Source organism: Denticeps clupeoides, chromosome 8 (genome assembly GCF_900700375.1).
Source record: "Denticeps clupeoides chromosome 8, fDenClu1.1, whole genome shotgun sequence".
NCBI lineage: Eukaryota > Metazoa > Chordata > Actinopteri > Clupeiformes > Denticipitidae > Denticeps > Denticeps clupeoides.
This window is the reverse complement of record NC_041714.1, coordinates 20,338,331-20,363,386: the sequence shown is the minus strand read 5'-3', so window position 1 is coordinate 20,363,386 and position 25,056 is coordinate 20,338,331. Positions and strand designations below refer to the sequence as shown.

The 25,056-nt window shown below is 46.5% G+C and overlaps 3 protein-coding genes across 8 annotated transcripts in view; 1 reads left to right on the top strand and 2 right to left on the bottom strand.

Moving 5' to 3' along the window:
• Window positions 1-4,971: 4,971 nt before the first annotated feature.
• On the bottom strand, window positions 4,972-6,652 carry LOC114795938 (D(1)-like dopamine receptor). The gene has a single exon (XM_028989691.1). The coding sequence runs from the start codon at window positions 6,621-6,623 to the stop codon at window positions 5,322-5,324; it is 1,302 nt and encodes a 433-aa protein (XP_028845524.1). The 5' UTR covers window positions 6,624-6,652; the 3' UTR covers window positions 4,972-5,321.
• Window positions 6,653-8,417: 1,765 nt separating this feature from the next.
• Window positions 8,418-23,996, top strand: tbc1d12a (TBC1 domain family, member 12a). Its single transcript, XM_028988243.1, has 13 exons — window positions 8,418-9,189; window positions 12,626-12,749; window positions 17,046-17,167; window positions 17,897-17,979; window positions 18,446-18,563; window positions 18,668-18,774; window positions 19,279-19,359; window positions 19,718-19,812; window positions 20,618-20,689; window positions 21,027-21,155; window positions 21,231-21,340; window positions 21,439-21,697; window positions 22,346-23,996. Exons 1-13 carry the CDS (start codon window positions 8,612-8,614, stop codon window positions 22,415-22,417), a joined length of 1,950 nt encoding a protein of 649 aa, XP_028844076.1. The 5' UTR covers window positions 8,418-8,611; the 3' UTR covers window positions 22,418-23,996.
• The window catches only part of LOC114795261 (1-phosphatidylinositol 4,5-bisphosphate phosphodiesterase epsilon-1-like), a 28,708-nt gene continuing 27,557 nt past the window's right edge, over window positions 23,906-25,056 (bottom strand). For 5 of the 6 annotated variants that reach the window (XM_028988236.1, XM_028988237.1, XM_028988238.1 and 2 more), the window contains one exon: window positions 23,906-25,024. In XM_028988236.1, coding sequence (XP_028844069.1) covers window positions 24,891-25,024 — 134 coding nt within the window. In that variant the 3' untranslated portion in view covers window positions 23,906-24,890. The remainder of the gene's footprint in view (window positions 25,025-25,056) is intronic. The other variant, XM_028988241.1, reaches the window with a different exon arrangement.

The following is a 25,056-nucleotide window of genomic DNA, read 5'->3' as shown; positions in this document are numbered from 1 at the left end:
TGCTTTTCGTAAACGACACAGAAGCCCAATAAGTGTTTGAAAGAGTCTATTTATCAGAAAAATTCTGATGTGGAACCTCAACAAAAAAAGCGTCAAAGTGTCGCTTATTATACCTTGCACTGCACCTCGTACACTCTGGTCCCTCCACCTCTGAAGGTAAAAGGAAGACACTCATCTAGACTCTTCTTCGTCTTGGCCCCTCGGTGGTGGAATGAACTTCCCATCGAGGTCAGAACAGCTCAGTCACTGAGAACTTTCAAACGGCAGCTCAAGACCTTCCTCTTTAGAGAAGATTTAGATTAAATTGTAACTTTCTTATTGTCGAAGGTCTGTACAGAATCTACAGCAGAGTGAATAAAAAGATTGTATTCATAGTTGGGGGTCCTAGTGAACCGGAATTGATCTCTTCATCCATGGTAACAAGGAAGCACGTTGTAAGTTGCTCTGGATAAGGCCGTCTGCCAAATGCCTTAAATGTAAATGTGTGCTCCCTCCTCGGTCATTTACTTAGGATGCCATCTAGTGGTGGGGCATCCACTGGAAGTGGACCTGTAACCAGAAGGTTGCCGGTTCAAATCACAAACCGCCAAGGTGCCACCGAGGTGCCACTGAGCAAAGCACTGTCCCCACACACTGCTTCCCGGGTGCCTGTCATGGCCACCCACTGCTCACCAAGGGTGATGGTTAAAAGCAGGGGACACATTTCATTGTGTCACCAGGTGCTGTGCTTGCTGGCCATCACAATGACAATCCCTTTCATATGACATGCTAACCACAGCATGTCTTCTAATTGGCTGATAAATCAGTGCATCTTTCCCAAGCCCTGATTTACACGCTACTTTAGTGTAGGTAATGATAAAAGTCATCAGGACCCAGATTGCTGTGCATGGAAGAGGTCCTTCAGCGGCTCTGACGCAACTAATGGTCGCTGTCTGCTGGCCGACGGGGTGCTCGAGCTTGGGGGTGCGGCCACTCCATGGCAAGTGCAGAGTCCCAATAATGAGCCCCGTTTACATCCAAGACACAACTGCAGCTGCAGTCTTTAAGAACAACTCCAGCCCACTCTAATAGCTTTCGATGCGGTTTATACCGTAATTAGTATTTATTACATAGAAATTACACACTCAACCCAGCCATTGGTGACAATGTTTTTCTTGGTGCTGGTCCCTGGGCATCCGGTATAAAACCTTTGCCCAAATAATTCATGCTGTCAACCAGATCAGCCCGTGGCGTAGGCCGTGTTGGCAAATTGCTAATGAAGCCATCCATCCAGGGGGCGCCACAAATGGAAGAATTTGCGCCAGTAATAAATTGGTGTAAAGGTCTGCGTTCTGGCTGCATTCCTTTACTTTACTTTACTTTACTTTATTTAGCAGACGCTTTTATCCAAAGCGACTTACAAGAGGAAGACACCAGCAATTCTCGTTCGATTTCTATAGAATATCGAGTTTACAAACTAAGAGCCCTGATAAGGCTTAGACTTGTCAGTGAAGAGCATGCTCGGAGAGTGTTGGGTGCTAGACTAAGAAAAATTATAATGTATTTATACATTTTGTATTTGTTTATTCAATGTGTACGCATGTGCTTGTGCATTCCTTCTATACATGCGTATTTGTGCTAGTAATAAAACTGTGTAAAAAAGGTGGGGTTCTGGCTGCGTTCCCTTCTTACACCGGGACTGGACACAATCATTTAAAAATGTGTTGATTGACATAATTTGACAGTCTGAGAGCTGCTTGTTGAACAGTCCTGGGTTACATTTCCATTTCCATTTAAGGCATTTGGCAGACGCCCTTCTCCATAGGGATTTACAACGTGCTTCCTTGTTACCATCGATGAAGAGATCAATTCTGGTTCACTAGGACCCCCAAATATGAATACAATCTTTTTATTCAGTCTGTTGTAGTTTCTATACATAAGTCAAACAATAAGAAGGTTACAAGTTAATATAAGTATTCTTTAAAGAGGAAGGTCTGAAAATACTCAGTGACTGAGCTGTTCTGACCTCGACGGGAAGTTCATTCCACCACCGAGGGGCCAAGATGGAGAAGAGTCTAGATGAGCGTCTTCCTTTTACCTTCATAGATGGAGGGACCAGGCGAGCAGTACTGGAGGCTCGGAGTATACGAGGTGCAGTGCGAGGTGTAATAAGGGCTGTGAGGTAGGATGGTGCTACTCCATGTCTGGCTTTGTAGGCCAGCATCAGTATTTTGAACCTGATGCGTGCAGCTACTGGGAGCCAGTGGAGGGAACGTAGCAGAGGGGCGGTGTGGAGAAGTTGGGAGGGTTGAAGATCAGTCGTGCTGCTGCATTTTGTATGAGTTGTAGAGGTCGGATGGTACATAGAGGTAGACCAGCTAGAAGGGAGTTACAGTAATCCAGTCGTGAGATTACTAAGGATTAGGTTACAGGAATTTTTTCATCGAAAAGCAGCTGAATGGTGGGATCAATAAACCATTGACATCCTGGCGGCAATGCATTACCACTATAGGGGGTTATTATGCTGGTGTATTTACTAAAGGTGTATTTTTGCTGGTTTTGGACAATTCGCTGAAGATTTGCTGAAGTTCTTACTCACTCACTCATTCACTCACCGTCCATAACAGTGCCATTGTGATATTCCGCAATGAACCCATCACCTTATTGAGCAGTGGGCAGCCACGAAAGGCGCTCGGGGAGAAGTGTGTGGGGACGGTACCTTGATCAAACAGACCTCAGTGGCACCTTGGCAGTTCCAGATTTGAGCCCGCAACCTCCTGTTTTTGAATCTGATGCGTGCAGCTACTGGGAGCCAGTGGAGGGAACGTAGCAGAGGGGCGGTGTGGAGAAGTTGGGAGGGTTGAAGATCAGTCGTGCTGCTGCAATCAAGATCTTCCTTACCCGCTAGGCCGGCACTGCCCTAAGCAGTAGGGTTGTCACCCAGGGCGATTATTTTTTCTAATATCACAAAACCTTTATCAAATAACATGCATTTTAATAATAAAATATTGTTGTATATTTTAATATATGTGGGTTTTCTCAGTGTATTTTTCTCTAATTCCTCTCTTCTTCCCTGAGCTATGATGTTCTCTGCCGGTTTTTCACCTTTTAGGCAGAGTTCTGAATTAAAGCTGATCTGGACACTCCTCATTCCATCCATTTCGACGTCAGTCTGCCACTTTGAATATTTCTTCGTGTGTCTAAACATTGATGAGCCAGCAAAGGTCCTTCATTCAGCCCATGAATTACTAGTTGAAGTATCTCAAGGTGTCTGAATTGTTTTATTTCATGCAGGACCAAATGCTCTTTTATACATTCATGATGTGTAAGTAGTCAATTCAAGGCTTATTTATAGAGCACATCGGAACACTAGCAGCTGGTCTAAAGCGCTAAAAAAGTTTTTAACGATTATGTAAAATTGCCATGCCTTGATTGTACCGTAATAAAAGGCCATGGTAAACTATGATCAAGATCTGCCGTATTCTGTTGAAGTCTGACCACAATTTATCACACAGACCGTTCACTTCCACATATTCCAGTATCTGTAAGCACATCACTGTTTGAAGGATCTTATCTATAGACCTATAGTTCAGGAGGTTTGCAGAGTTAAGCGAGGGCTTCTTCAATAGAGGGTGAACAGTGGCGCCTTTGAAACCAGTTGATAAAGACCAAAACTACTGGACTCAACACATTAAAAAAGGTTATACCCTTTGTCGGACAGACTGAAGGCTTCATACAGTGGGTCATCTCAGATAGCTGATGAGAAATTGGTTGAAGAGCAGTTCAGAGCAGTTCTCGGCGGAGAATATTTTCAATTATAAATCTCAAAAAAAAAAGAAAAAAGGAATAGATCACAAACAGAGTGTCTGGAGGCTGATAAACTCCCCCACTGCACTGCGACCTTACACCGATTGTTTCAAGACCGTGAATGGCTTAAAGAAAACAGACCAACTAGGAATGAGGTTTATTATGCAGCTTTGATGAAAAAATTCCTCTGGACGGCAGTCAGAGGCTTTTTTTTTCCCCTGCCGCGAACTTCGCCGATAGAAAGCATAAAGAGATGCTCACACTAGCCGAGGCAAGCCATTAGATGAGACCAAACCAAGCGCCAGGAGACGAATTCGGCTGAAATCCTGCGCTATGCAGCGATGCATCGTGTGAACTCGTTCCATTATCTGGCTTGTGTGAGTATGGGAGTATGAATTATCACTAGTTGCATCCCGTGCTTCGGAACCCGGATTTTACCTTTTGCCTCCTCTCCTCGCAAAAAATGTGCTTTAAATGCTACCAAGCAATTAAATAAAATGAATGCACGGCAAATCCAAATAAGAATAAAGCAACAAACATAATCATTACATTGTGATTGTTTCTTATTTTTATATCAGCAATTTTTTATATGTTTGTGCTGCAAAATCTGTATAATAATGACTATAATGTATCGTGTGGTTCATGGACTGCTTCCTAATAAAGGAGTGAAGTGGTTGCTGCTCAGCGTCTCTCCAAATAGGAATTAGAACCCAATAAGGTCTAGATTTTGCACGCGTAGAGTAAATGTCATTTGCATTGTGACTCCAGTGCCTGTGTGTGCGAGCGTCCGACGCCCCCACCCACCTCCACCAGCTGCTCTCGGGTCACTCGGGTGGGTCGCCGGTCTCCGGCGAGAGCGAGTCCCCACTCGCAGCCCCGTGCTTTGTTCCCAGAAGATGAAACGCCACAGGCTGCTGCTGTTTTTTTTTTTTTTTTTCTGCTCCGTATATATTTCTTCGCTGCACAAAATTACTTTGATTTTTTTGTCTGCCCTCTGATGTTGATGAAATATTGTTTTTTTTCTTGGGGGGGGGGGGGGGGGGGGGGGGGGGGGGGGGGGGGGGGGGGGTGGGGGGGGTTCCGACCAAAGCGACAAAAAGAAAAAAGGCTGCGTTACAATAAGCATCAGCCTGAGGATGTCATGTACGCCAGGAGAACATGTGACTTTTATTAATAAGCCGAGAAGTAGATGTCTGCGCCCCGACCACGAGCCTGCGAACAAGGAGTGAAATTCAAATAAACGTGTCCCACGGTCCATCTAGTCCAGTTAAGATATGAATAATGATGACATGAAAAAGCAACCATAACCAACTATTCCTATACACACATATCCAGATTATTCAGTAATTCTTCTTCTTCTTATTATTATTATTATGCAATTGAGTAAAACAAAAATTTTAGACCACTATTAGTTTTAAAGGTCGGAAAAAAGTTTTAAAGATTGACCCCCCTGAACAGTGTGATAAGTAGGAAAAAGGATCAAATCTTCTCTTGTGGTGAAATAAATATGAACGGCCTGCAGATGAGGTCCGGCATCACTGCTCGGTCACTTGGCCCGGGATCCCGTCCGAGGTGAAGGGGGTGATGGTGTCCAGGGAGATCTCGGCGTCGGGCGGCGGCGGGCGCCCGTGGCGGCGGGGGGACGCGCCGGAGGTGACGGACGCCTTGTCGAGGGGCAGCAGCGGCATGGCGGCCAGGGTCTGCGCGTCCTTCTGCAGCGTGGTGTCGTGGTGGTAGGAGACCAGCTCGTTGCTGAAGTTGACGGCCTCCACGGCGGAGCTCGGGCACAGCCTGTGGCAGCCCAGGATGGAGGAGAAGGCCTTCCGGAAGTCGGCGTTGAACGCGTAAATCACCGGGTTCAGGGAGGAGTTGGCCCACCCGAACCAGACGAAGATGGTGAAAGTGGAGTCGCTGACGCACTGGCAGAACGGCACCATGCAGTTCAGCACGAAGAAGGGCAGCCAGCAGAACACGAAGACCCCCATGATGATGGAGAGGGTCTTCAGCACCTTGGTCTCCTTTTTGAACGTGGTCTTGAGGGAGCTCTCGGCCGCGTCGCTGGTGTGCAGGTTGTTGTGCGCCTGCTCCGCGGCCCTCTCCAGCGAGGAGATCCTGCGGATCTGCGTCTGTGCGATGCGGAAGATGCGCGTGTACGTGGCGATCATGATGACCACCGGGATGTAGAAGCTTATCAGGGACGAGGAGATGGCGTAGGTCCGGTTCAGGTTGGCCTTGCAGCTCTTGCTGTGGTCGGCGTCCTCCTCGCCGCCCTCCTCGGCCATGTGCCAGTTGAGCTGCACCGGGATGAAGGAGATGAGGATGGAGAGGGTCCAGGCCAGTCCGATCATGGTGAAGGCCACCCTGTGGGTCATCTTCCTCTCGTACCGGAACGGGCTGGCGATGGCCCAGTACCGGTCCAGGCTGATGATGCACAGGTTGAGGATGGAGGCGGTGGAGCACATGATGTCGAACGCGATCCACACGCCGCAGAAGCCGCCGAAGAGCCAGGTGCCCGCCACGGCCGAGACGGCCTCCCACGGCATCACCAGCACGGCCACGAACAGGTCGGACACCGCCAGCGAGATCACGAAGAAGTTGGTGACCTTGGAGCGCAGGTGGCGGAACTTGACCACGGCGGCGCACACCAGCGTGTTGCCCAGCAGCGTGGAGACGATGAGGAGGGAGAGGATGAAGCCGACCAGCGCGCGCACGCCGCGGCGCGGCGACTCGCCTCCCTCGCGCGCGCCGTCCGCGCGAACTTGCGTGGCGTCGGTGAAGTTCTCCATCCCGCTGTTCCGTCTCCAGGTGGGCGCCTTTACGCGCGGACCGCGGCGCATTTTCCGCGGCACGCGCGGTCCCGGGTCCGAGTCCCGGATCCGAAGGCGCCGAGACGCGTCGCGCGAACGCGTCTGCGCCGTGCGCGCGTCCGCCAGGGAGCGCGCCTGCAGGGCTGCGCCTATAGGCTCCCCGCTTAAATGACCAAACTGATACGAAACAAGTGATTTCTCGACTCGACAATTATTATAAACTGAATATAATCTCAACCAAATTAATGGAATTAATCACTTCCTCCACGAAATGCATTTTCTGATATTTCTCGTCCAATCGTGGAAACCACACGAATGGAAATGACGCATGGAACAATTCAGTTCTATCTAAACTAGTGTACTTGGGTCCACCCGGGATCTTATGAACATGACATGCAAATAAAATAATCCACATTTAATCGACGTGTTCAATAAAATGTGTTCGTTATATAAATGATAATGCCTGTGGTTTACGTAAAACTATTTATCAAGTATCGTGAGATTATGTGTGGGGTTCGGGTGACACGGGTCACGACCCCAAACTTTTCAAGACTCACGTTTCTGTGTTAAAATGAGACCCCGAGATCACAGACAACAGGTCGAACAGACTCGGAGTGAAAGGTTACTGTCGCCACCTGCTGGTGAGCGTCGCGTTTCACAACGCAGCACTGGCCAAGAGATCGGATTTCTTTCATATGATTAAACTGGTGACGTGACCCTCGTTTAGAAAGGCGATACACGTCAGAGCTTCCGGAGACAGTGCGCCGCACACATGAACCAAATCAAAGCCACCGATCCTCCCAGAGCGTGTGACGTCAGGCAGTGGGCAGAAACCGGAGAGCCGGGAGGAGACCCGCACCGACGGGGGGAGAGCATGCAAACTCCAGGGACACAGAGCCAGAGATTCGAAACCTTGGAGGCACGAGGCCACACAGCCAACCGCCATACCACCGAGAACGATGCGTCTCACAATAACACGACACAAAAATTCACAAACAAGCCAACTGAGGCGAGACAAGTCATGCAGCGCTGGGTTGTATTTAAATTAGCATTTTTTTGGGCTGGACAAGTGGTCTTTCCTGGAGGCCTGGGTTCGAATCCCACTTCTGACAGATAATTTCTTTTGGGGCAGTGGTGGCCTAGCGGACAAAGAAGCAGCCCCGAAATCAGAAGGTCAAGGTGCCACTGAGCAAATCACTGTCCCCACACACTGCTCCCCGGGCGCCTGTCATGGCTGCCCACTGCTGACCAAGGGTGATGGTTAAATTCAGAGGACAAATTTCATTGTGTCACTGTGCGCTGTGCTTCACAATGACAATCACTTCACTTTCACAGCACATGTTGCTGGTGCACATCTCCACCTTAGGGGCAGATTTCGTTTTTTTTCTCTCTCTCTCTCTTTAGGTGTGCTCAACGTTGGGGACATAGAATCACGCAGGTCACGGAGGGACACCCACGGAGAACACCACGTTTTAGTGTTCTAAATTCTAAATTCTCCATTTTTAAAGTTAACTATTATACAAAGGCAAAAGAAAGATCACAGGCAGGCCAAGCTCTTTGATGCGCCGGACCCCGCCCTCGAACCACTGGCCACCTCGGCGGCGTGTTGTGCGCATGTGCAGGACCCCTCTGTGCCGACACCCGGTGTCGCAGGCCGCTTCGTTTGCGCGTTGGAATCGGTCGTATGAACAAAAGCCGAGTTGGTTGGAGTCGGTCGGGCGGCTCTCCCGCCTGCAGTGTCGCCTTCCGGCCAGCAGAGGCCGCCTCCATTCCACGGAATTCCCTTTTTCTCCGGGAGAGGCGTGACGTCACTGGCCACTTTTCAAAATGGCCTCTATTTATGGCAGGATCGAAGCGGGCTGAGAGCCGTTCATTCGCACAATGGCAGCGGCCCGCTGTGGGACCGTGGCGCGTCGACGGTGGAGCTGCGAACGCGATTCGGCCCGGTCGCCGTAAGATGAGCGCGGGGCTCGGCTGCAGGCTTCTGGCTGTGCGTCCGTACGCGGCCCGTGGCTGAGATGGACGGGGAGGGAGATGGAGGGTCCTTCCTCACGCTGTCCGTCGACGTCAACGAAAACGAGCAGACTCGCCCGTCGAAGGACGGGAGCGGCGCGACGCGCCCGGCGGATGAGGCGGTCGGCGAAGGCCGCGTCATGCTGGATCGGATGCCGGATCGGGCGCCGGAGGGCCGCCGCGCCGTCAACGGCTCCGAGGAGCCGGACGGGGGTCAGTTTAACGCGGAGACGAGGCCAGAGTCCCCGGCCCCGTCATGTGCCGGGACACGCCGGATGAACCGCGCTCGTCCGGCTTCCGCGCTGTGCAATGGTGACGTGGATCGCGGGGACCTCCAGGACCGGGGACCTCCAGGCGACCCCGAGGACGCCTCTCGGCCCCGATCTCTCAGGACCAACCCGGCGTACGCGGCGTCGCTCAGCTGCGACGCCACCCCGCTCGGCCCCGGGGACGGAGACGCGCTCCTGAGCTCCAGGAACACGTTCGATGTCGGCCGGAGACAGAGCGCCCCGGACGCCCTGTCCGAGGGCCACCCGGCCGACCCGGGTCCGAGGAAGCAGGGCATCGCCGAGTTCCTCAGCAGGTAACCAGACGCGCCGCCACACGCTCCTCTATTTCTGTGGGTTTTTTTTTTTTATTGCATCTGACACCCGATTGGCTCCGTGTGCAGCTTCACTGACCCCCCCTTCCCCTCAGGCCTGGTTTTATTTATCGTGGCAGGGAAATAAGTCACGTCAGCTTGCTGACATCATGATGCACGGGACGTTTTCATGACATTTTCAGGTACGTTGTAACTAGTGGTCAGAACTAGGAACAAGTGGAAGTGACGCGCTGCAGCACACATTTACATTATTTACAGGGACAGTCCCCTCTGGATTTGAACCTGAGTCTGTTACCAACTAGGCTACTACCACCTATAGCACACGGTGACATGGTGAGATGTGTCCTATGCTTTTAACCATCGCCCGTGGGGAGCAGTTGGTAGTATGGTAGTAGCCTAGTGGGGTAACACACTCGCCTATGAACCAGAAGACCCGGGTTCGAATCCCACTTACTACCATTGTGTCCCTGAGCAAGACACTTAACCCTGAGTTGCTCCAGGGGGACTGTCCCTGTAACTACTGATTGTAAGTCGCTCTGGATAAGGGCGTCTGATAAATGCTGTAAATGTAAATGCCAATGAACCAGAAGACCCATTTACTACCATTGTGTCCCTAAGTGTCTCCATTAGGGGACTGTAGCTACTGATTGTAAGTCGCTCTGGATAAGGGCGTCTGGTAAATACGGTAAATGTAATAGTGAATATCATTTACGGCACTGTATGTTGAACGTTGGCCTACACCTGCACATCTGGTACACTGCAAAGTGTGTGTCTGTGACCAATGGTGATGTCCATGATGGAGGTTTTTTTTTTTTTTTTTTTTTTAATAAATAGACACAGTTTCTGACTCTCAGCCGTGACCTTGCGAGCATGTGCTTCAAGACGTGAGCCGTAGATTAACGCTAAACCGTGGCAAGTAGCCCTGGTGGTATCACTTCCACTTCCCCAGTTTCCGGACTCGTAGACAACATTCGGTTTCTTTTTCTCTCTTTTCTTATACTGCTCATCAGTCATGTCTTTTTAAACTTTAACTAGATTTGCTGACTGCTTCGTGTGCTTTTTGTTGTCAGCATCAGTTTTTTTTTTTTTTTTTTATTCCTTATGTAGTTCATGCTGGGCCAGAATTAATATTTTAACCATCAGGTGGCATGTCTTTATTTATTCTCCAATAATCCTGTTCTTGGAATGATTTTTTTATTTATTTTTTTTGTTTCTTTTAAATTGACTTCAACCAGAACTTGTTTGTTTTTAACGTCTGCAACTAAATACTGAAGAATGATGGAAGGTTCTCTAGGGGTTCTCTCGATTCTTCTGTCCAATCAAAGATCCACAAACTTGCAAAGGAACCAGGTTCACCAGAGCTTCGCCTTTCCGGACATCGCCCTGTACTCTGAACAGGAATTTTAATGCCCCTTTTATGAGATCCGAGGAGGATGATGCTGCCCTCAGCAAATTTCCCTCTGAATCATCTGTTCTTTTAGGTTTTGTCCTTCTCGGTAAATAGCTATTTTTTTAGTTTTATTTTGGTCCATATTAATATAAATATATTTATTTACATACACGCATATGTCTTTGCATGTAAAATAGGATAAATGCTGTTGTACACTATAATTTTCACAATATTCATAAATCAAAACAAACACTGAGTCTTGAAACAGCGCTGATTTTCATCAATTTTACATTTTGATTTAAATCAAAATAAAGAAGTAAAAAATTGAGGACGTTGTTGTGTAGGATCCATGTGGGGATGTGAAACGTGCATGTGATCTGTGGGGCTCCTCGTGATCAGCCTTTCCGCCTCCGAGTCACTTGCACTGCAGGTCTGGAAAGCGAAAGTGGTTATTTGTCACGTGTGACCCCACCACATCATCACAGCACCCAGTGCACACAGTGAAATGTGTCCTCTGGATTTGACCCGTCCCCTTAGCGAGCCGTGGGCGGCCATGAAAGGTGCCCAGAGGGCGGCGCTTTACTCGGTGGCACCTCAGAGGATCGGGTTTCAAACCGGCGACCTTCTGATTACGGGTCCGGCTCCTGGATGGCATCCCGAGTAAACGACCGAGGAGTGTCCACTCGGAAGGTGCGGTTTCATGCGGAACAGAACGGACTTCTGGTCTCGCGTTCAGTCCTCCTGATTCCGATTCAGTAAGGCTTCACATCTGACTTTCAAGGCGCCTGGACCTTAAATACATGAACATTTAGTCCATTTGCAACCATTTGGGCCACCGGTGTAGCCGTTTCATTGGCTCACGCGCTACAGGAGGTGCGGCGTAAACCCAACTAAAGCCGGGCGTGATGTGTGGCTCCCCGTTACTGCCGCTGAAGGCTCTAAAGGTCGTTACGCAACGCCTCTTTATCCCTTTGCCAGTACCCAGAGGGCGCGCTCGCAGCGAGGATTAGCTCCTTAATTAAACCAGAGGCGGGCTCATTAATTACGGCAGCCGTCCCAACAGCTTAATTAAAACGAGCTGCTCTCGCCATATGCTTCCTGCCGCCTCTGCGATTTGCGGTCTGTTGAATTTGTGTGTGTGTGTGTGTCGGATGAATGAGCGCAAACGCGGCCGATGCTCCATTCATGAGCAGCGGGTCGCACCTGTGGCTACGGCCGAGGATTCGCCCCACCCCACACCCGGGCCGGGCTGCAGCATCGGCTGCGCGCCAGCGGCGCAGACTGGCGTCCCCTGTGCGGCGGGACACACGCCGCATTGTTTCTGCCAATGAAGGTGTCCCCCCCCGGCGTCCCTTTTCAGAAAACCTTGCCCCGCGAGGAATGGTCGACCGCAGCCTTTTATGCGCGTCCGGTCCAATTATTATTATTATTGGTTTCTTTTTAAAAGACATTTTATTAGTGGAGTAACACCATAGTCACTACTGAAATTTTCACCGTTCAAGCTGTGCTTGTGTGGTGCCATGAGTTTTTCTCCACCTCTGCAACATTTTTGTATGTAGAAAGGAAATTATGACCATTTTACATTAATGGTAGCACAAATACTCCGATTTGTTAATGACGTTCAGCATTTTCCGGTGTGAAGGTGACTGTGGCTCGGCCAATCAGATCGCAGCATTTTAATAATGTGTTGTAATATTTTATACCTTTATTCCCGTCCGGTGGCTGAGGGGCAGAATCCGGCGGGAATCTGAGAAAGGTCGGCGAGCCAGCGAAGAACAAACAGACGAATCTTGAACCCCACACGCGTCCATATGAACTCCAGAGCAAATATTTTCTCTCATATCACAGCAGCGTTGCTGACCTGACCACTGTGTGTGTGTGTGTGTGTGTGTGTGTGTGTGGTACACGTGCAAAAACACACACACTCTTTCTCTGCCCCGTACATTTTCCAGTGGGCATGTTCACACCTACAGGGACATGTGACATTCCCAGATGTTCACATTTCCCCACTTCTTTTTCTCTCCCCAGGAGTTTGTTTTCCTGGAAACCAAAAGAGCCAAAGCCGGCGGCTCCGAGTGCTCCAGGCTGGAAGTTGTTCGGGAAGATCCCACTGAGGGACAACCCACCCAAAGATTCCAGAACCATCCAGCAGGTGAGTTCAGGAGGGAAGATAAATGTTGATAACGCTGCGACCCAGAACGTCATTAAACGTAGGGTGGTTGTAGCCTAGTGGGTAACACACTCGCCTATGAACCAGAAGACCTAGGTTAAAACCCCACTTACTACCATTGTGTCCCTGAGCAAGACACTTAACCCTGAGTGTCTCCAGGGGGACTGTTCCTGTAACTACCGATCGTAAGTCACTCTGGATTAGGGCTGCAACTAACGATTATTTTAATAATCGATTAATCTGTCGAATCTTTTTTTTGATTAATCGTACAATCGGATAAACAAATAACAAGAAAAGCATTCATTTCCAACCCTTTATTCAAAAACAGAACCAAAATCTTTAGAAAGTGCACATATGTTGCTCCTTGAGCTGTTATAATAATAATAATAATAAAATAAAATAAAAATTGACTAACACAAAAAACATAGACATGTATGCTTTACATCTGCCAAATATAGACTTTTTTTTTTTTTTTTTTTAAATAAAGTGCCACCTGAGCTGCCAGAACGATAAATAATTTATAAAAAAATAAAGAACAATACAAATCAGAAATTTTAACAGGATTTGTTTGAATGTCAGAACTTGTTCTCTACACTACACTGCAGATGCACACACTCACAAACTCACAAACTCACACTGACACACACACACACACTGCAAAAAATGCTTTTCTAACTTAGTAGTTTTGTCCTGATTTCAGTCAAAATCTCTAAAAAAAAATCTTAAATCAAGATACATTTACTAGACACATGAAATAGCATAAGAAATGATGTCTTGTTTTTTGATAAAACATCTCAAAATTAAGTGATTGTTTGTTTCAAACAAGCAAAATTATCTGCCAATGGGGTAAGAAAACTAATCTTAATTAGATATAATCTGCCATTTTTCCTGTCTAGTAATCTTGATTTAAGATTTTTTTGATATTTGGACTGGAAACGAGACAAAATTACTAGGTAAGAAAAGCTTTTTTTGCAGTGTAGCTATACATGACAACAGATTGAAAAATGAATGGTCCAAAAAAGGCTAGTGAATAAAAACATGTCTTTAGTCTTTTAATGCAAAGTAACTATAGCACCCCTGCTTTACTCCTGTTATTAACGCGCTAACGCTAACTTGTCATGCTTGTCAAGCTGGATGACGGGTAAACATTTACATTTACAGCATTTATCAGACGCCCTTATCCAGAGCGACTTACAATCAGTAGTTACAGGGGACAGTACCCCTGGAGCAACTTAGGGTTAAGTGTCTTGCTCAGTCGTCCACGCGGAGACGCAGAGAACAGTCCGAACGCTGTGTCATCCCCCCCTCCACACCTGTAGGTGGCCCCGTTTAGTTCTCCTCCACGGCGAGTAAAACACCAGCACCAGGGACATTACGTTCCTCCCTTCAAAACGGAACAAAAGTAGGATTCTGTAGCGACTTACCCTGCTGCTGAACTCCCTTCGTCCTCATCAAACACTCCAACATGTTTGCGTTTCAGGTGCTGGATCATTGCCGTGGTGCTCCCGTGCCGCGCCATGTCGCTTTTGCATATTTTCGCGCAGATTTCTCTGCCTCCGCCATGTATCTTTCCTCTACCTCCGGTGTTTTTTTTTTTTAAATTTATTTATTTATTTTTGCTCTGCGCTGTCTATGAGGCGCCAAACTCTGCTAGCATCTGTGCGCGAGAGAGACCGAGTGTGTTCACTCCGCCCCGCGCTCAAATAAATTTTTTTTTTTTTTTTTAAATAATCAAACGTCTCCGCGTCGCGCGACATAACGAATCGATTAGGAAATTCGTTGCCAACTCTTTGAGTAATCGATTTTTATCGATTCTATCGATTCGTTGTTGCAGCCCTACTCTGGATAAGGGCGTCTGGTAAATGCCATAAATGTAAAAACAGGTTCATGTTTAATATTTCTTTATTAGATCACACTCACACGATATTCTGGTTTGTTAAACAGTTAAATGTCCAATGAACACACAATGACAGACCTGGTGAGGAATAAAGGCCTTTTGTTGACAGGTGAAGGAAGCCTCAGCCAAAATGAAAAATGATCCAATGCATATATATATATATACACAGTGGTGTGCAAAAGAACAAAACCACGGTTTGTCTAAAATACAAGCAATTTCAACCGAACAAGAAAAATATTGATTTACGTAAACCAGTAGGTTCCCTCATTTGACAGGATGTGTGTTGTCCTGTTCTCCGAGCAGCAATACAATATTCTTCTCCATCTGCAGACTTTTGCCTGTAGAATATCATTCATTAGTAGGGGACATATGATTTCCGCGGATCGAAACGGAATCCGTGGTTGAGGCGGGACGTTCGCACGCCAACGCGATGTGAAGGCGCGGCCAGCGATGGTGGATAGGCCGTCGGTGCCGAATCCTGACTGCTTCCGATCGGTTCATGCAAACAAATCAGCCGATTCAAAACGTGGTTTTATTATCGTGGTTCCAGTTCATTATGCAAATTGACACAGATTGTTTTAAATTCCTGCTCTCCGCAATGTTAATTTTTTGGTTGGATTTTATTTTTTATGTTGCACTTTTATTTTACAAAAGGAAGAATATCTAATATTGTAAAAAAAATAGTTAATTGCTTGAAATTATTATTTACATGTAAATGTTTTAGAGAAGCCCAAGCACTTTGCTGAAAAGTGATTAAATGTGACCTTGCCGGTTATTTTTTTCCCCCACCCACTCCATAATTGTACAGTTTTCAGGTGAATATAAATATGTTTAAACATGGAATTCAGAAGAATTAAAATGGAAAAAATAAAGCTGATTTGATAGGGCCCTACATTAGTCTACAGAGTTGGGAGAGACCAGCACCCATAAACCAACATAAAAATCATCATCAACATAACCAGTATTTTTGTTGTGTGTAAGTTGAATTATTATGTAAGTTGAATGTGGGAAATATGCACAAGGCCTGTTTATGGATTGCTGGAACTCCACTCTTTGCGTTTCTGCGCATCTGTATATTTTTCACGTTTTAACTGGTTTAACGGAGCAGTGTTTCGTATGAGTGTTCGCTCACACTGGAAAGTGTGTGTCGGCGCTGCGAGAGAAAGCAGAGTGGGGTTTGTGTGTGTGTGTGTGTGTGTCTGCTGCAGCTGCTTGGGCTCCAGCTGTCCTCCCCTCCTCCTCCTTTCTCTCTCGGAGAGAGGAAGTGCTCTCAGTAGGGCAGCTGTGCTCTGGCCTGGCCGCATCTACACCCCTAACCATACACTGCAGGTGGCCACTCACACACACGCACACACACTGACGTTTCGGGCCAAGAGTGTTTCTATGGCATGTCACTTGTGATACACAGCAGCACAGCACACAGTGCATGCAGTGAAATGTGTCCTCTGCTTTTAACCCATCACCCTTGGTGAGCTGTGGGCGGCCATGACAGGTGCCCGGGGAGCAGTGTGTGTGGGGACGGTGCTTTGCTCAGTGGCACCTCGGCGGGTCGGGATTCGAACCGGCAACCTTCTGATTACGGGGCCACTTCCTTAGCCGGTACGCCACCACTGCCCCAAAAGTAGATGATCTGTCAGAAGTGGGATTTGAACCCAGGCCGCTTGTCCAGTATAAATAGCGCTAATTTAAATACAACCCTGCGCTGCGTGACTTCTCTCGCCTCAGTTGGCTTGTTTGTGGCTTTTCGTGTCGTGTTATTGCGAGACGCCTCGTTCTCGGCGGTACGGCGGTTGGCTGTGTGGCCTCATACCTCCAAGGTCTCGAATCTCTGGCTCGGTGTCCCTGGAGTTTGCATGCTCTCCCCGTGTCGGCGCGGGTCTCCTCCCGGCTCTCCGGTTTCTTCCCGCTGCCTGACGTCACGCGCTCTGGGCGGATTGGTGGCTTTGATTTGGTTGACGTGTGCGGCGCACTGTCCCGGGTTTGTCTCCGGAAGCTCTGATTTGGATTCAGCGGCTATGGGAAGTAGGTGAGTTAAGTATGTAGCCGTAATTAACGCTGGCACAGCACCTCGGTGTCGGGGGAAAAAAAAACACCGCGGCTTCATTTCGTTTTTGTCTGCGGGGTTCGGTAAAATTGTGGCCTGCTCTGTCTGGAGGGATCGGGAATTTCCTGCTCCAGTTTCTCCTTCACTTTTCGTCCTTGCACGCAAACAAACAGCTTGAGGCCGACCAGCTTTTGTATGGAGCGCGCGCGGCGTCTCGACTTTCCCAGCGTCCTCCGCTCTCACGCACTCTGGAAATGTAGACGTGGCTCTGCAGAGCACGTGTCAGGTGTGCTTTTTAATAAAGTTTTTTTTTTTTTCTCTTCCCCTTCTTTGTCAGGAGTTTGAGGCCAAGGCGGGTCCAGTGACCGGGCCACACCTCCAAAGCCAGCCAGTGAGACGGAAGAACCTGGAGTTCGAGCCTTTGTCAACCACGGCCCTCATTTTGGAGAACAGGCCGGCGTGAGTTCTGCTCACACACACACTCAACGTCCCAACGTCTCCCTCAGCTTCTGTCAGCAGATGATGCCACGTTGATGACCGAATCAGAAGCGATGTGCTAATTTCCTTCGTGATTTAGAGTGACCTGTGGCCGTTGTCCCCGACTGTTCCTCTACAACTTCCTGCCACTAGGCTTACTGTAGTAAAATTCTCTCTCTGTGGTCTACAGGGCCTAGAGTCCATATAGGATTATAACGTTTCTGGATCATCCTATTGGGATTTTTGTAAATGTGCAGACCCACAGGTCTACTCTACCAGTCTAAAGTTTGGATGCCCTATGAGGTGAAAAAACATCCACCAAACATACTTCACATACAATAAATACTAAATATGGATTCTTCGAAATTGGCTCCTCCTTAGTCTCCATAACCACCACAGAGTAGGTGCGTCCATGCTTTTGGCTTTTCATATTGTATATATGATGGACCTGGGCTGTGATGAGTTGGTTTGTGGAAGAATGGCGCTCCCTGTCTGGGAGCTGGTCACAGTCGCTGCTCTTTAGAGTCAGTAGTTGCTCGGGGCTCCGCGCTTGTGTCCGCAGACTCATTCTTCTCACTGGTACTCGTGACATTAAATGTCTGCTTATGTGCAATGCGAGCCAGTAAAATAGATTTTTTTTAAATCTCTCACCCATTTACCTTAGAGTTGGTTTGGTCCGAGTTACAGATTCTTCTTTTCTCTCTCTTTTAGACACCTACCAGCCAAGTCGGAGGAGGAGGCACAGAGGCACAAACAAGAGTATGATGAAATGGTGGCTGGAGCCAAGAGACGGGGTAAAGTTAGTCGCCGAACCATTTCATTACTCTTCACAGTCCTCTTGCATTTATTCTGGTGTGGCTCTGTTGGCACTGGATTGTATGTGGTGTTTTATTGTGACACCTTGGCTGTTTGGGAGTTGAACTTTTGTCCTGCATGTAGAGAAAGGGATGTAAATAAACACCGTTAGCTTGACTCACAGAGATTGAGCGTATGATTCTGTGGACTGGATAGAATAATTATAATAATTGAGGGCCATGAAGGTATCAGTAAAGGAGGGTGCGTGACTTATTTTATAGTTAACCAGTATGAAGTGGCTTGCGTGGACAAGTAAAAATTAAAAGCAACACAGTATCTACGCACACACTTATCAAACAGAAAGGGGTGGCTCTCTGTGTGCGAAACGGTATTTTACTACACTGCATACAGTGTATAGTGTTGTACTGACATTAAATCTCTAGTATCTTTCCCTCCCTGCCTCAGAGCTAAAAGAAGCCCAGAAGAAGAAGCAGCAGCTGAAGGAGAGATACAGGCAGGAGGAGAGTATAGCCACCGCCATGGTGATCTGGAACAACGAGGTCCTGCCCAACTGGGAGAGCATGTCAGTCTAAATTCGGCCACATGGGGCCTTTGAAGCTGCAGAATTGAATTGTTCGGACGGCCAGTATGTCGATGTTGAAATACTGCTTCTCCGTCTCTTATCAGGAGGAACACTCGGCGTGTGAAGGACCTTTGGTGGCAGGGTCTTCCTCCCAGCGTACGTGGGAAAGTATGGAGTCTTGCTATTGGCAATGAACTCAACATCACCCCAGGTAACAGTGGCATCAGGGTTCTACTTTTCTCACTCAGGTGTCTCATATGCCTCACATACACACACGACTGCATATGTGTACAGTACAGGCCAAAAGTCTGGACGTGTTTTCTTTATTTTCATGACCATTTACATTGGTAGATTCAAAACTATGAATGAACACGTGGAGTTATGTACTTAACCAAAAAAAGGTGAAGAAACTAGAATTTAAAACACATTTTTCAGTTATTTCACCTTTTTTTTTTTTGTTTTTTTTTAAGTACATAACTCCACATGTGTTCATTCATAATTTTGTTGCCTTCAGTGAGAATCTACCAACGTAAATGGTCATGAAAATAAAGAGAACACATTGAATGAGAAGGTGTGTCCAAACTTTTGGCCTCTACGTAAGGCAGGGGGGTCATCATATATATCTGGTTAACACATGGAGGGAATGTGCAAATGAACCCAAAACACATGCGTTTTGGGAGAGATTAGGACTAAAAAAACTTTTATCTGTGCCTAGAGCTCTATGAGATCTTCTTGTCAAGAGCCAAAGAGAAGTGGAGGAGCTTCAGCGAAACCAGCTCAGAAAACGAGACTGAGGGTATGTCCCCCTATTTCCAGTGGACCCAGAACACCAGACTTCAATGATGTAGTTCACCTGGTGACATTTTTCCGTCATTTTCGTTTGTTCGCCTTGAGCCTAAATAAGATTGAAAAGTCAGAACGTTCTGAATACTTAATTTTTTTTTAACTCATGCGAAGCAAATGTTCACATTTAGTGATGAATTAGAGAAAAACCTGAAAAAACACTGATTAATGATGCCACCAGGTTTCTTGCTTTCCCACTTGGCTCATGAACGCAAATGTTGTTGTTATAAAGCTTTGGAGACTGTCGTTTATATCATGTCTTTATGCAAATGATGAAATTTAATCACACACACATGCGCGTTTTCTTCCAGACTGCGGAGCGTCACTTGCAGACAGAGAGTCCAGTCTGGACCTGATCAAATTGGACATTTCCAGAACATTCCCCTCTCTCTACATCTTCCAGAAGGTGAGGATGGGACCCAATCTGCAGGTTTAGACCCCGTCTACACGAGACGGGGAAATTTCTATCCTACCTGGCAGTCAGTGGACCCAGAACGGTTATTTTCTAAAAATAATTCACCACAGTGAATTTCTCTTTCCCGCATGTCCAGACTGCAAAGCAGCTTTTTTGTGAAAACTCCTTAATGGTTTTGCTGCAGCAGCTTCAATAAATCCTCTCTACGGTGCACATTTCTAATGAAAAGACGAGGCTGGAGAAACAGTGACATGCGGGTAGTTACAGCGCCACCTACAGGTGTAGAGGTGGGTTTAAACAGTGTTCGGGACGTTCTCCGCGTCTCCGTGCAGACGACAACGTTTCAGATAACGCTCCCATGTGGATGCAGGTTTTTTAGGACCTGAGGTGTGTATATTAAACTGGGGGGATTATTGTGAGCAGCAAAAGCAAGTGCTAGTGTAAGGCATAGTTTACAATTACGTCATTTATCAGACACCATTATCCAGCGCGACTTACGATCAGTAGTGACAGGGACAGTCCTCCCTGGAGACACTCGGGGCTAAGTGTCTTACGCAGGGACACAATGGTAGTAAGTGGAGTTTGAACCTTTGGGACTTTGTGGTCTTCTGGTTCATAGGCAGGTGTCTTACCCACTACGTTACTACCACCTATAGTCTTCTTAAGACTAAGTGAAACCTGCGTTAGTGTCACTCGCATTAGCGATAGCAAATTGGTTCTTAGTCGAACCATCTCGGAACCTGCATACAACCATTTGGTATCCATTATCCGTATTTTTATTTTTTTCATTCTTCAGGGTGGACCCTACCATGACCTGCTGCACAGTGTGTTGGGGGCGTATACATGCTACAGACCCGATGTGGGATATGTGAGTTCATTTTTGTGTCTTAAGCATGTGAGAAATTCAACAGGCTTTGCATGTCTTCCACTTACTTAATACATAATGGAATTGATTTTTTTTTTTATTTTTATATATATATATATATATGAATGAGTATATAGTATGTAGGAAGGTAGCAGTGGTGGCCTAGCACAGCAAACACAGAAATTGACGCCAAGAAGCTTTTATTTAACTCCATCCAAACTGTGTGAACGAGGCCTCAACTCCCATCTCCCTGATGTATTTGAAAACTGTAATGTAGAAAAGTCGATAATTGCAATCGAATCGTGAGACCAGTGAAGGTTCACACCTCTAACGTGGGCAGGTCCAGGGCATGTCCTTCATCGCCGCAGTGCTGATACTGAATCTGGAGGAGGCCGACGCCTTCATTGCCTTTGCCAACCTGCTCAATAAACCCTGTCAGATGGCCTTCTTCAGAGTGGACCATGAGCTGGTGCGTGTAAATGGCCACACACACACAGAGCTGAGCACAACTGTGCAATTGTTCACGGTGGCTGTGTGTGTTTAGATGCTGAAGTACTTCGCAGCGTTCGAGGTGTTCTTCGACGAGAACCTACCACGCCTATTTCAGCATTTCCAGAGTAACACCCTCACACCGGACCTCTACCTGATCGACTGGTTAGTGGGACCTGGCAGAAAAATTACTGTCTTTTGTTAGAATGAAGTGTGAAAACGAGTCCAATTCCTCGCTCGTAATGAACCCGTGTGCCTTTCAGGATCTTCACTCTGTACAGCAAGTCGCTGCCGTTGGACGTGGCTTGCCGGGTGTGGGACGTGTTCTGCCGGGATGGGGAGGAGGCGTTGTTCCGGACGGGCCTGGGAATTCTGCGTCTGTATCAGGACGTGCTGCTCCAAATGGACTTCATCCACATTGCCCAGTTCCTCTCGCGCCTCCCTGACAACATACCGGCACACACACTCTTCAACTGCATCGCCAGCACACACATGATCAGCAGCAACCGGAGGTGGAACCAGGTACGCATACACACACACATATGAATATAAGGCTATGGCCAATTGGCATGAGTGTTGGCGCCACCTTGTGGAGTGATTTATCAAGTTGTTTTAGATAAAAATACTAAATACTTTTTTACCACAGTAGCAAACGTAAAATTTGGTCCTGGCGCAGTGGTGGCCTAGCGAGTAAGGAAACAGACCTGTGATCGGAAGGTTGCCGGGTCGAGGCCCGAACCGCCAAGGTGCCACTGAGCAAATTGTTGCTGCAATGTTTCACCATGACAATCACTTCAGTTTCACTTTAATCTTTAAATGCAGGAGGGGATGTCTGTCGGCCCTGTGTGGGCCTTTGGGCACGTGATAGGCTTAATTCATGCTAATTGGCTATGATTGTTATATTCATGGGGCAGTGGTGGCCTAGCGTTTACAGAAGGTTGCCTGTTCGAATCCCGATCTGCCACTGAGGAAAGCACCATCTCCACACACTGCTCCCCGGGCGCCTGTCATGGCTGCCCACTGCTCACTCAGGGTGATTGGTTAAATGCAGAGGACACATTTCACTGTGTGCACCTGTGTATCACAAGTGACAATCACTTTCTAAACCGTGTGTGTAAGCTTATTTATAATATGTATTACTTAACCTGAGTTTCCATGACTGCCCTGCAGGTTTTCTCTGCACTAATGAAAGATGGCATTAAGGAGACTGACAGGAATAGTAGCCCCGCCTTAAGAAGCTAGAAGAAGCTGGATGCTGGTTCGTGCCACGGGTGGTTGCCGCTGGCGAGAAGCAGCCCTGCGTAGCAGGTTATGAAGGGAGCCTTGGAGCGGCAGAGGGGTCTTCAGTATTTATCTGCAACCCGCGAGTTTGTGTTGTCTGTGTGTGTTTCACAGACTGAACAGGTGCGGGTGTTCCCAGAAACTTTGTCATATGGCTGCAGCATGCAGCCATCTTTCTGTCGGTTTTCTTACAGATGTACTTTCTCCAATGAAATCAAATGAAACAACATGCCACTCCATTCAGCAGCAATCTGACCGACAATGTCCACAACATACACACACACACACACACACACTCATTAATACACTCCACACCAGCGAATATACCAGCCTATAAAGGCCAGTGCCAACATTTCTGCTCTTTATAGCAGGTCTGAGTTGAAGTATTCATGATTTACTTGTGTGTGTGTGTGTGTTTTTTTTTTTTTTTTGTATCCTGGACGTACCCAGCTCATTTTGTTTGTGTCTACGTGTGTGTGCATGTGCAGATGCCTTCGTACAGGTACAAGAGCACTCAGATGTGCTCTAATCTGACATTCAGACAGACCCCTAAGAGAGCCGACATGAGACGGTGACACCACCGAACCCCGAACAGTAGCTCCAGCTCTGCTGTGGCGGATCACCTGCCTCTGGGTTTTTTTTTTTTTTGTTTTTTTCCATTGTCATGAGCCAGAATGGTTGGTCTTATTAAATTTAAACTCCAGATGACGAGGATTTAGATGTGGCTGTCTGTGTTACACTTTTATGTAAAGTTATGGTATGTCACCTTCATTTTAATTTAAACTGTACGTTATCTGTAGATTTTTTTTTTTTTTTTTTTTTTTTTTATATTACAACTCACTATTGTACAGTTTTCTTACTTTTCTGCATTGTACATAAAAATATGAAAAGTTTCTTAAGCCTCTAGTCTGAAATGTGTAAATATATATCTGTAATAGAAAATTGTGTGTGTGGGTTTTTTTTTTTTTTTCTTATTTAATTTTTGCATTTTAAGTATATAAGTTAATTTGAGGAATTTTATATTTCTTATGTAGGACTTGTATTAAATGGAATTAAATCTACTTATTTTATTCTGGTCAATAAATAAAAGATTTCACTTTGTTAAAATAAATTTAAAATCAAATTGATGGACTGTTCAAGGAACATCCATGTCTGTTTTTATATACTGTTTTCGTGACTTTTGCAAGCATTAGGTTATTGCTTTTCATCATTTTGATCTGAACAAATTTTTAACCTTTTCTCTTAAAATAGGAACATGAAGTAAATTTGTCCCAAATATCCTAAATTCTTTACTAATACATGTATTAATTATTTATGTATTATTGTAGTACAATTTAAATTGCAATTATACTATCTCACTGAATTTACACACAGTTTCTAGACATGTGAAGAGTTAGACTTGAGTTAGAGGACATAAAATAGTTGTTTTATAAAGAAAAATGGCTATTATTGATTTTTTCTTTTGAATGAATGAATGCCTTTTATTGTCACTGTACATATATACAACAGTATTAAAAGCAACTCCTCTAGTGCACACAAATATGTAGGACGTCACACAATTTTAAGTTAGTAGGCTAGCATTTTTTAAAAATTGCAACAGGAATTTATACAAATAAAAAGTCATCGTACCACATAGTTATAACTTCTGTGTCATGTTTAAAATATTTAAACGCGCATGGAACAGAGTGACCTGTACAACCAATATATTACAACACTGTCAAAAAAGCACACAAGCTTTATATCGACTCACTGATATTAATAAACAGCAAACTTGGGAATTGTGAATGAAGCTCATGTCTAATAGTGATAGTGAGGGTGTGTGTGTGTGAGTGTGTGCGTCTTCTCACCCATTGCCATAGAAAAACACGTGACTAGACAAAGAACAAAAGCAGCTATTTGACCTGGACTGCAGCATGTGACGGCACATGACATCTCATTCGAACCATACAGCATTACAGAGGTCGAAAGGATAAATGCAGGACGGGAACACGTTAGGCGTGAACCCTCATGGCTTTGCAACGTTCCTCGCATCAGAATAAATTAAGAGTTGTGCAAATAAAAGCAACAATATGTTCAACCTCAAATGTATATTACAGTATAACAGTAAACATTCAGACATGAGAAGCTGGTCTGAGAACACAGCCGGCGGTACTGAATAAAACTCAGTACCGCCTCCGCTCTGACAGTACCTGCCAGGCCCATCCACAAAAAAACTTCATTTGGAGAGACAAAATGTCTTATCGGTAATGTCAATAATGAATAAATTAAAGGGGAGGGTCCACGCCAGGGCATCTTATCTTCCAAACTGTTCATTTTCTTAGCCAGTGTTGGGCCAAACACACGTTGCTCACAGAGTGCACACTTTTCCAACTCCTGACAGGCCTGGGGTAAGGTGGGTACAATGTAATGGTAAAACGCTGCTTCTGAGGCGCCCTCATTTATGCAGCTTCCAGTTCCATGGCAAGGGGAGTGGCCAGGAGGGCGAGGAGGGGGCGTCGCCACTCGACGTTCTCTCCAACCCACCCTTTTTTTCCGCCAACCACATTTTCAGATCCTCGGACAGACTCCCTAAGAAGAGAGCAAGTGAGGCGATCCAAATT

Excerpts from the sequence above, each read along its gene's own strand:
- LOC114795938 (XM_028989691.1), bottom strand. The coding sequence starts at position 6,623 with ATGCGCCGCGGTCCGCGCGTAAAGGCGCCCACCTGGAGACGGAACAGC.
- tbc1d12a (XM_028988243.1), top strand. The coding sequence starts at position 8,612 with ATGGACGGGGAGGGAGATGGAGGGTCCTTCCTCACGCTGTCCGTCGAC. Across the intron at positions 17,980-18,445 it reads GGCTGGAGCCAAGAGACGGG|AGCTAAAAGAAGCCCAGAAG; the intron begins GTAAAGTTAGTC and ends TCCCTGCCTCAG. Across the intron at positions 18,775-19,278 it reads TGAACTCAACATCACCCCAG|AGCTCTATGAGATCTTCTTG; the intron begins GTAACAGTGGCA and ends ATCTGTGCCTAG.